This window comes from Antrostomus carolinensis, unplaced genomic scaffold (assembly GCF_000700745.2).
Source record: "Antrostomus carolinensis isolate BGI_N321 unplaced genomic scaffold, ASM70074v2 scaffold8958, whole genome shotgun sequence".
NCBI lineage: Eukaryota > Metazoa > Chordata > Aves > Caprimulgiformes > Caprimulgidae > Antrostomus > Antrostomus carolinensis.
The window spans coordinates 51,136-62,402 of record NW_010330895.1 but is presented as its reverse complement, the minus strand read 5'-3'; the positions used below and the strand labels follow the sequence as shown (position 1 = coordinate 62,402).

The window sequence follows — 11,267 nt, the reverse complement described above, 5'->3', positions numbered from 1 at the left end:
GCAGCCAGCAGCAAAGTCCCTGCAGGTACACGCTGACACACCAGCAATGAGCTGCCTGTTCTCACACTCAGGGGCTGCACCCAGGTTCCTGCACCCCACCGTGGCACACATCCCTGCCATCCAGGGAGATGCATGCAGCAATGCTCACACCAAGGACGCAGGTCCATGTCAGGAGGGACACAAAGCCTTCCTCACGCTGGCCATGGGGAGAGCAGTGAAGGCTGCAGCCCCTCAGAATTCTTAGTACATCCTTGGATATTTAACACACCACTCCAAATTTGCTTCTCTGGAGGAACACATGGCAATTTTGCAGAGGGAGTGATGTGTCAGGCCAGCCCCGACCTGCTCAGTGCCACCATCATGGGTTAGTGTTGCCTTGAGGCCACAAAGGGGAACATGAAGCTCCCCAGTGAGCCAAGGCACAAGCCCAGGGCGGACAGTAGCCCCAACACATGGAGGCTGATAAGGCTTGGAGCAACCTGATTGAGTTGAAGATGTCCCTTCTCACTGCAGGGGGGTTGGACTAGATGACCTTTGAAGTCCCTTCCAACCCAAACCATTTGATGATACTAAGCCTAACAACGCTGTCAGTGCCCTTCACCACCACCGACTTCAGGGAAGAGTCAAAGCTTTACCCTTGGTGTCAGCATAGGAAAATTCAGCTGTGCACAGCTCCGAGCAGCCATGAGCGTATGCAAACGTGCGTGCAGTCATCTTCTTACTTTTGCAAACGCCGTGTGCAGGACATGTGAGCAAATATACTCCAACCACACGCGACTGAGCGCTCAGGCAGGTGAGACAGGACACATCTCACTGCCAGTCAGCGAGTGCAGTGATATCCTCAGCCCCTGAGCGAGTCACGCTGGCAATTGCCTCCTCACGGCCACGTGCATGGGACAGCCCGGTGCCACACTCAAGGCAGCAGGTGAATGGCACAGGCGAGCCATGCGGGCAGGGATCCACCGCCGCCGTCCCCGCAGCAAGTGGCCAAGCCATCAAACACAACCACGCACCCCGTTAGGCACCAACACATGACAGCATCCGCATGCGTCCATCTGGCCACCCACTCCTCAAACAGCCCCGAGCCATCTGCACCAATGGCGCCCATCTACGAATACAATACACCGACCAGCACCGCAACCACCCACGCCAACCTGGCCATGTGGGAGCACTCGTCCCCGCACGTCACTGGACCTCTCCGCAGGCAGGAACACGTGTACCCAACCTGCCTGCGTTGGGTACCCACAGAGAAATGAAGCCATCTGTGTCTGCGCACACCCCAACGCAGAGACCGGCTCGCCTTTGCTGCTATGACTTTCCAACAGCCCTTCGGTATCGGCTCTGTTCTGGTTTGTCCCTTGCTGTGATGTCCCCAATGTCCCTCCCTGGCTGCTGGCATCAGTGTAACACCATCAAAAGCACATCAGATGTGATGCTGGAGGTGGTTGCCACCACGGCATCACACACTTTTCCCTGTCCCTGACAGTTCCCATCCTGATGAGGGGAGGAGCTGGAAAACAGATCTGTGACTATCAGTACCTCCCATTTCAATGCCACTGGAACAACAACAAAAGGTTAGAGAGATCTGTTTTCCTAACCAGCTCTATCTGACAATGGCTAAAGAACTCCATCAGGGATGTGCAGCATGGGCAAATCCTTTAGTGCCCTAATACAGTCCATCTCCTCCTCTTCCTCTATCTGTCCGTTCTCTTCACAGAATCCCAGAATTGCCTGGATTGGAAAAGACCTTTAAGATCATAGAGTCCAATCATTAACCTCACACTGATGAGCCCCCTAAACCATGACTAAACCATGTCCCTCAGCATTATTCCCTCGCTATCTCTAACATGTTCCTGCTGGTAGCCAGAGACCATCACAACACACAGACTCTGCCATCTCTCCCATAAATCTCCCCCCACTTCCCAGTACTTGGCCAGGCACAGATTTAATATGAACATCCCATCACCTCCAAACCAGCTGCTGGGAGACTAGGCAGGGCTTACAAGTACCCCCAAAAATCCTGATACCCCTAAAATCACAGGTGATGCACTCAGGATGGGGGACCACCGAATCCCACCACTGCTCAGCCAGGGAGGGGGCAGCACCCAATGCTGCCTTCGACCCCCCTCAGATCAGCGCTCGCCTGAAGACAGCGGTTTCACTTGGCAAATCTGAAAGAGATTCTGCCGTGAACGAGCTTGGCTGGATTTCAAAGCACAACGAAACCTAAAATTCCCTGGGAAGGGATTCTATTAAAAAAAAAAAAGGAAAAAAAGAAAAATCCTTTCAGCTGTACCGAGATGTACCGTTTTGGGAAACAAATCAAAACGCCTCGTTCCAATGTTGACTTTGAAAGTTTTATGTGATTTAGACCATATGACACTGCAAAATAAAGTGGAAAAAAGGCGTCTAGAAAGGAAAAAACAGAATTTTCTTCTGCTGAAATTCAGAGACAAGGCTCCTTAACACCATGCCGGGGGTTTATGTGGTTTAGAGCTTTTTTTTTTTCCTTGCCCAAATCAAATTTCTGTACTATCAAACATGGTTTCACAAACCTGCTCCAGCTCTAACTGCATCCGCTACCAGGGAAGGAGCTCAGGGCAGATTTGTGACAACGCTGCTCCCTTCTCCCCCAGCCCTGGCTGCAATCCCACAGCTTCACCATGAAGAAATGTTCCCCAGGAACAAATATCACCCCTCCTCAAGAAAAAACTGAGATACCATCCTCCTCCCCAGCCTCCTTACCCACCCCTAGCAGCAGCCCTGAGTGTCTGAGCTGTACATTTGGGGCAGAAAGCCTCTTTTAGCAGATTTCTGCCATGCCCAAGTGCTGAAGCTGCTGCCTGGGACAGGGGTGGGCAAGCCCAGGTCTTGCGGGGTGAGCTGGTCCCCGCTCCGACACTTCTCCGAAGGCAGTGCTGCTCATGAGGAGCACACTCCTAAATCTCCATCCATCCTCAGGAAGACACCTGGAGAGGGAGTCACTCTGTGTGGGGACCCCTTTTTCTTGCAGCAGCCCCATAACTGGCTGTGCCAGGCTCTGCTTCAGCTCTTCCCCTTGGGAAGAAGCCCCACTGGGCTGGGGGGATCACCAGGGTAGAGGTGGGGTGTCACTCACTCGATAGCAGGCATGTTTGGGGCAGACATGGGGCTGACTTCTTTGGCTTTCTGAAGGGCGTGCTTCTGGTTAAAGGCCTCCTCTTCCTCCTGCTCATCCTGCAGAGGAAAGATGGGAGTTGCTTAGTGGGATGCTGGGGTTTCCATGGAAGGTACAGCCATCACAGGGATGCACGGGGCTACCTTAGATGTCAAGATGTGCAGAAGAAAAGGGGAGCAAGGTGATCTATGGAATCATGTTTTATATGTTTGCATATCAATTGCACCTGTATTTCCAGAGACAGCCTTTATTTATTTATGGAGACACAAATTCCCCGCTACACCAGATCATATGGAAGGCGTCAGAGCTACTTAAATAAGTGAACCCAGCCCACTCCAGGCAAGAGCCGGGCTGTGCACACTCAAACAGCCCCAGACGGCGTAGACCAGCTCAGCCTTCCCTTCTTCACAGCCACAGGGGCGAGACAGACATCCCCCCCTGTGATGGAGTGGGAGGCAAGGCACCCATGAATGACCCCAGCAGAGACTGTATTGCTTTAATAAGTATGGTTGTGTCTCCAGAGCAAAAAATGTCATTAGGAGTCATTAGTGCACATTCAGCCTTTTCAAAAACTCAGCACTCCCTTAATTGATGCTGCTGATACGCTGCGGTGCTCTCCCACCCCTCTCACCCCAGCAGCAGCCAGCAGCCCCTGGAAGTGCCACCTGCACCCACCACAGGAGAACAGGGACCCCCATGTGCACCCCTCAGGTGAACAAGCACCATGCCCCATTCGTTTGTTGCTAACGGGTCAGATTTACACCAGTGTGGAATCCCCTCCATGAGCCCCAGGGACCTGAGTAACAGCCATAAGCTCTGCAAAAAAAATGAGCACCGTGTGATCACTGATCCCCTCCAAAGAGCAGCAATGACCCTCTGCAGCTCTTGCCTACTCACCGTTATCCAGATGGTGCCTCAACATTTCAGCATTCCCCAAATATTTCCCAGTGTGGTCTTAAAAACAGCTAAGCCCAATAACCTTCTCAAGCACCATCCTAAATTGCATTCTAAATCACGTCCCCTGCCCTGCGGGCAGATGGGGAATAAATATTGGTCACCACTGGAAAATGCTCCCCCACTCCACCTCTCCAGAGTGCTCGGGCAAAGAATTGTCCCCGCATCAGACAGATGGGGGTTATCTCAATCGGACTGGAGGCAAAGGAAACTTGGGGGCTTCAGTGGAGAAATAGTTAAGCCACATTTGATGGGAAATGTGAGTGCCCCTGGAGAGACCATCAGGTTTAGAGCACTTTGTAAATTAAGTCTCAATGGCTTTGCCTGGCAATACAGGTTGGTGTTTCAGGGGAGCACCCTGTGTATCTTCCTGGAGGACGAACTTCCACTTCCAATTTGACCTGACCTCTTTACAAGGCAGGCTGAGCTAAGGGACTAGGTGGCCCTGGCTCTGGAGTGACGACAGTCACAGGCATTGCTCCCGCTGCCTCTCCTCCTGGCCCCATCCTTCACTATCTTCACAAGAGAAGAAAAAAGAACAATAGGAACATACCTTGGTGAGCTCCTGAGCATTGGCCAGGTTGTCCACCGCAATGGCCAAGAACACATTCAGCAGAGTATCTGTGAGCAGCTAAGGATGCACAAGCCATCTGTTAAGGACATGAGTGTCTGCAGCCACCACGTGAGGATGGCCCTGATGGCTCCAGACCAGCTCAGTGAGGAGCAGCCAAAGGGACAAACTCCTCACCCATCCCATATACACAGCCCTCAGCCCATCTCCAGACAGCTCCTTCTCTGCATTTGGGATATCCAGGGCTGTCACACGTGTGATAGGACTCCTCAACTGGGAGAGGAGGTACCCCAGTGGGTGGGAAGGGGGGTGCCCCCCAGAGAAGGAAATGAGATAGGGTTGTCTCCACTAAAAGCACTGCGACCAGGTGGATACAGTTTCCAAACAAGGTGAGGATGATGAAATAGATGGAGGACCACATGCCTGAGCGAACACCTCCCTGGGAACGGATGCCATTGTACATCACCTCATTCCAGTCCTCACCTGTCAGGATCTGCAGGAAAGCAAACCAGCAGCAATGTCACCTCACCTTCTCGTGACCTGGACAGCCCCCTCAATTGACCCCACCAGTGTGCAGGAGGCAAGTACAGAGACCCTGTGCAGTGGATAACCCAGCTCTACAGCTGCAGCACTTGAGGGGGATGATGTTGGACACTGCTGAGGATTTAAGTGTCCTCAGAAGAGTTTTGAAACTCTTCCATCTTGCATAATGAAGGTGGAGGAGTTTCCATCTCTTGCCATCCACTTTGTTATACAGAAGGAGAGGGAGGAAGCAAGTTATATCCTAACAGCTGATGGAGGGAAACTTGTTTGGTTTAAAGAGCCCCTTCCAACCAGTGGAGAGTGAGCAGGCGGTCCCAAGTCCCTTCTTTGTTTCCCCTTGCAGCCCAGCTCCTACCTGGAACACCGTCATGATGGCTGCAGGGAAAGTATCGAAGTTGGCTGATGGTGTCCCATCAATGAAGTTAAACCTGGAAGTGAAACCAGAAGGATATAAATGGGCTGGAGTACCAAGGTCACCAAATCCCTGACTGCTGTGCTGTCAGCTCTCTTGTACTTAGGAGGACCTTTCCCCATGCTAAGGAAGGTTTCCTGAGCATTTGGTGCCAGAACTCAAAAGGTTCCCTGGTCAGAAGGACCCACACAGCCCAGAGGCACCTGCCTGAGCAGGAACTTTTGTATAGGAGAGGTACCACTGTTAGCAGCAAGCCGAGGGGCAAGGCTGCAGTCTTCCTAGGCACCTAAGAGGGTGTCATCACTTGGCTTTGACACCAAGAAATTCCTTTTCCCCAGACTTGAAATGACCTACCTGCCTCCAAACAGCTGCATTCCCAGCAGGGCGAAGACTACAATGAAGAGGAAGAGGAGGAAGAGCAGGCTGATAATAGACTTCATGGAGCTCATCAGCGAGACCACCAAATTCCTCAGGGATGCCCAGTACCTAGAAAACAGGGACAGTGCTGGAGCACTCACATTGATGCTGACAGGAGAGCAGGAGCAATCGGAGCTGGGCTGCAACCACAACCCGAGAGAGAGGGTGACAGGAGGTTGGTATGTACTTAGTTATTTTAAATATTCGCAGGAGACGGAGGGCTCGTAGGACGCTGATCCCAAAAGAGGTTCCTGGTCTGAAGATAGCCCAAACCACTTCAAAGATGCTTCCCACTGTGACCTGAGAAGCAGACACAGCCACGAGTCAAAGACAGGCTCAGAATGGGCTGTTGCAGGAAATTTTCACATGTCTGAAGACAAGGCACCCACGACCTTGCCCAAGACCTGGTGTCTCGGTCTGGCATGGGACAGGTGTCCTGGCCACTGTGAGGATCATCCCATTTTTCTCCCCCTTGTTACCTTGTGCTGCAGACACCTGCCAAACATCTCTGCCCCACACCCACAGCATATCTGGGGTCACTTACCCCACAGTCAAAACAGTTGAAGGAAGAATGGAAGTAAAGGCGTGGCCCCATCCCATACATCTTTAAGGACATCTCCAGGAGGAAGAGTCCAAGAAACAGGAACTCTGCATAGTCTGGAAGAGAAAACCAAGACACACTACCCTTGAGGCACCAAGCTGTGTGGAGCATCCTGCATGCACCCACCCATAGCCCACATAGCACACCACAGAGATGGGACAAGTCAAGGAGCACACTGCTTCTCCAAGCTCTCAGGGTTTGGGATGAGGGAAGCTTATCTGTGAGGAGCTAAATTGTATATAACAGAGCACCAGCCCCACAGTTTAAGCATTCAGGGTAGCTGCACCAGTGTCCCAGAGGTTTGAGAGGAGCAGAGATGGCCAGCGTGGAGCAGAGCAGCTCTTTAAGCATTATATGACAGTGGTTCAGGTGTCTGCAAAGACATTAACCACATGACACTGTAGGGTAATATTAGCAACCTGGATTTAAATCATCACACGGCTGGAACTTGGCCAGGGTAACCAAGCCAAACAGCCAAGAGATGGTGAAAAGCTTCTCCAGCTATTTCATGAACATTGGCAAGCAAGAGTCTGACTCTTCACCTTGTCCAAAAGATACTTCTCACCACAACCAGCACGGTGGAGCACACTGTGGTGTGTTGGGATCCTGGCAGGCCTGAGCATGCCAATGCAGATTTAGGCAGTCGTGGTGCTTGATGGGGACGTTTTCAAGATGAGTAAGAATAACACGGCTGAGAAAGCATCACTGTCCCTACTGCAGCAGCTCAGGAATAACACACGGCTACTGTAGGGCTGACCACGCTGCTCTGCAGTTAACACCATGCTAGAATGGACACGGGTGTGCTGCCTCTGAGACCTGACCTTGCACCATGGCTCATGGTGGGCTGGGAGATGCTTCAGTAATTGGTTTCAAGCTTGAGATCTCCAAGCCATGCTCAGCACCAAAACTTTAACCAGGTGGTTCTCCCATAACCAGCTCCATCCCTGCAAACTCATGCTTTTCCAGCAATGGCTTGTGGGCATTCAAAGATGGATCTCCAGCAAGCTTTCCCTCACCATTGTTCACAATTTTAGGATAAACCCAACTGAGACCTGCAGTCTGTTTCTCTCTCTTGACAAACACATGAGGCCAATAAAACTCCTCCATGTTTGTTCTCCAGGCTGTGACAGCCATCAGTGGCCACGGGGCCAAAGGCAGAGATGAATTAAATGGCTGTACTTATCAGCAGTGAACACAGCTCAGGTTATTCCCCACCCAGCTCCATTCCAGCATGACTCTGGCTGGATTCATCCCCACATGCCCTGGAGCAAGGAGATTGGGCATGCTGCAACCTCCAGCTGCTGGAGATAAGAAGGTTGCAGGAGGTTTTGCCTGCCCACACAGTGTTCTCACCCCTACACAAAGCCCAGGGACTCACAGAGGAAGTGGGTAAGCCAAGCTGGCTGGTTGTGATGGACAATAGCCACACAGGCAGTGTTGAGAGCCACCAGGCTCAAGACGATCCAGTAGAAGACCTGGGATTTCACCATGTGGCGAACGGAGATGCGCAGGAGTCGCTCCTTGTGCCGTAAGTAGGAGGCACCGTCCACTCTGGCACCTTTGAGGCCAGAGTGACTCAAGGGGTTACCTAAGGGAAAAGAGGGGGGACAAGGAGTTGGGTTCTCCAGTCAAGGTGAGAGGAGGAGTTGGGTGCTCCAGCCTTCCCTGCAAGATGAGACAGGATAGATGGCTCACAGACATAGCTCCTATGTGACATGACTTAACCACACTGGTTTTAAATGGTACAGGGGGCTGTGGGTGGTTTGCCCCCTTTGTTGTCAAACTGGCAGAGATGGCTGATCTGTGATCACCTCCACATGATAGGTATGACCCTCACAACTCAATCAACTGGCAGAGGTTTTTTGGGGAGGAAAGCTCCAAACTGCACTAACCCAAGGTTGGATGAAGAGGTCTTCTCTGCGCCAGCCTCCGCTCACCCACGGAGGAGATATCGACGCAGTGCTCATCACTCGAGTCGCGGTTCATGGCATCCGTCCGGTTCCTTTTGATGGTGGCTCGCCTGAGCACTGGGAAAGGAAGAGGAAAGGATGCTGGTGGCCCAGCTCTGCCAGTAGCCAGCTCATTGGACCATGACCTGGTGATCAGTACTTGACTAACTCGGGTCTGGTAATCAGGATGGAGATACCCAGGTAAGCCTAGTCCAGAGCTATACCTGTGTGAGACCAGACATCTCCTGGTCTCCATTCTCTCTTGGGGGTTACATTGCCAATCCATTTCCCCACATCTCCTCTCTCAAGCCACAGACCCCAACTGGACCATCCCCAAACATCCTTCCTCTCATCACAGCGAGAGGGTTTCAACCTCCAGCTGTGGGCTGGCAGAAGGAAGAGCAGGCAGGTGCTCAGGCAGGGCAGGGCATTGCTTGTCTTACCTTCTAAGGCTGAGGTCCCAGAATTTTTGTTCTCTTCAGCCAGCATGACTTCCTCTACGCAAAACACAGAGTTAAGCATCAGGAGACAAGACACAGTTGGCTGAGCACATCAGACCCTGCTGCCTTGCACTTAAGCACTTTGCTCAGCCTGGATGTGGTTGTTCTATTTTAAAAACTCTTGTCAAGTATTGGTAAAGTGTCCAAAAGCAAGTTCTGGAGAGTGGTAAGTGGCAGCCACCACATGTTGCATCAGGAAAAAAAAATTACTTGTAATCAATCTTTCTTCCTTCACTGTAATCACCCCACTAAAGAAGCTGAACATTGTAGACAGGTCTGGGGCTCAATGTCCCAACCCAGGACCAAAGCTGAGGTCTCATTTCAAGTTACCATCCTTTTTCAAGTCTGAACACTAGATGAAAGTGCAAATCTTCCCTTCTCAGAGCTGAATACACTGAACTGATCCCCAAAAAGTGCAAGCAAGGACAGCAGCTGTGGCAGTCTGGGGACCAGGATCCACAGGGCTGTTGCACAAGGCTGGATGTCACCAGAAAGCCTGGAAACCTCCACCATCTAGCCCAGGTCCAGGTAGGAGTCCTGAGCTGGGAACTAGCAAGTGCATTTCCTCCAGTCTGCTCCAGAAGCAAGTTTCACTGGAAAACCACTGTCACTGTTCACTGTTCTACTTTCCCCCTGCCCACCACTGCAGGGAACTCCAGAAAACATCAAGAAAAAGAAAACCATGGCAGAGCAAAGCTCACAGCAGTGATGCTCACAGCCTTCTCTGGAGATGTAATATGTCTCACATTCAAAATAAGACAGTTTCACACCACAGAACATGAGGTTCCATTGGCTGTTGGCAGTATCCTTGTTGGCAGCCTGGACAGACCATCACACCATCAGGGGCCAAGCTCACCCATGCACCCAACACCACCATGTGAGCACCCACGTGACCCTGCGGTTGCACTGGATGATGGCTCAGGGATCCCTTCCCATCCCCACCACACTGCATGACCAGCCCCCTTCAGTACCCACCACCCCCCTGGGAGCCCCTCCAGCCCACCAGCCTTTACCCGCTTTGTCTATCCAGGCCCGGTAGCCATTGAGCTCCCGCTCGATCTGCTGCTGGCGCCGCAGCTTCATGAAGGCTCGGCGGTTCTCCACTCGCTCACGCTCTTTGGCAAACTCCCTGGAGAAGGACAGAGAGGAGTGGTGAGAACATGGCCAAGGAGGGCAGTGGGGAGCCTGGGGGCACCACGAGGCCAGGAAGGGAGGCAGGGACCAAGGGCAAGCACAAGCCAAGGGCTGCTGGAACATGTTGGGGCAATGCACAGTCATCCTCAGCCAAAGCATGGCCAAAGGATGGGTGAACAATCAGAGTGAAGGAGCGGACAAGCGTGGATGCACGTGAGCAAACACTCTGCTCAGTCACTCAGCCTCATGTGCACTGGCTGGGAGCCACTGTCATTTAGGGAGGATGTTCCCAGTGCCACCCAACTCCAGAACTAGTTCAGCTTCTATGTGTCCGTTCAGGGAATAAACACTGGGCACCATGCGGAGGCAAGCAAGGGGATAGAGAAGGGCAGGTCCTGTCCCCTGCCTTTGCCACCTCTTCCTCTGAATCCTTTCTCTTTCCAGCCTCTCCTTGGAGTGTTTTCCCAGGGCTTGAGACATCCCTGTCGTCCTTCTCTGGACTTCACTGCCTCACACAAACTGTCCAGGCACTATGACCCATCCAGAGAAGGACAACAGCTTAGCATCACATCAGGCAGGAGGGCAGGCAGCACCACACGGGCTCTGTGCAGGCAAGGGCATGTCAAACGCTGAGCAACACTGACCAGAGCTAATGCCATGCCCACTGCTCACACAGCCTCTAACACACGTGGTGCACGGATGTACCAGCATCCACACGCTCACCTGCACTCCTAGGCACAATCATAAACACACTCCTTGGTACACATATGATTTCATCTATAGCCCAGCCCAGAGCTGCACAGACACCCATAAGCAGCTAGGGCTATATACACCTTCTCACATGAGGTTCAAACACAAGACCACGCTGGTAAGCACGGTCTGCTTTCTGGTAGACAAACACTCATGGCCATACACAGAATCATAGAATCACAGAATGGTTTGGGTTGGAAGGGACCTTAAAGCTCATCCAGTTCCACCCCCCCTGCCATCAGCAGGGACACCTTCCACTAGACCAGGTTGCTCAAAGCC

General features: G+C 52.2%; 1 protein-coding gene across 1 annotated transcript in view; it reads right to left on the bottom strand.

The window, feature by feature from the left end:
• Window positions 1-1,617: 1,617 nt before the first annotated feature.
• Window positions 1,618-11,267, bottom strand: part of LOC104528901 (voltage-dependent R-type calcium channel subunit alpha-1E-like) — a gene marked incomplete at its 5' end in the record, with an annotated part of 60,174 nt that continues 50,524 nt past the window's right edge. Inside the window, 13 exons of the mRNA XM_029086241.1 lie at window positions 1,618-1,731; window positions 2,307-2,382; window positions 3,119-3,216; window positions 4,665-4,742; window positions 5,047-5,175; window positions 5,581-5,653; window positions 5,992-6,123; window positions 6,242-6,354; window positions 6,599-6,711; window positions 8,034-8,243; window positions 8,593-8,682; window positions 9,048-9,101; window positions 10,118-10,233. Coding sequence (XP_028942074.1) covers window positions 1,618-1,731; window positions 2,307-2,382; window positions 3,119-3,216; window positions 4,665-4,742; window positions 5,047-5,175; window positions 5,581-5,653; window positions 5,992-6,123; window positions 6,242-6,354; window positions 6,599-6,711; window positions 8,034-8,243; window positions 8,593-8,682; window positions 9,048-9,101; window positions 10,118-10,233 — 1,396 coding nt within the window. The remainder of the gene's footprint in view (window positions 1,732-2,306; window positions 2,383-3,118; window positions 3,217-4,664; window positions 4,743-5,046; window positions 5,176-5,580; window positions 5,654-5,991; window positions 6,124-6,241; window positions 6,355-6,598; window positions 6,712-8,033; window positions 8,244-8,592; window positions 8,683-9,047; window positions 9,102-10,117; window positions 10,234-11,267) is intronic.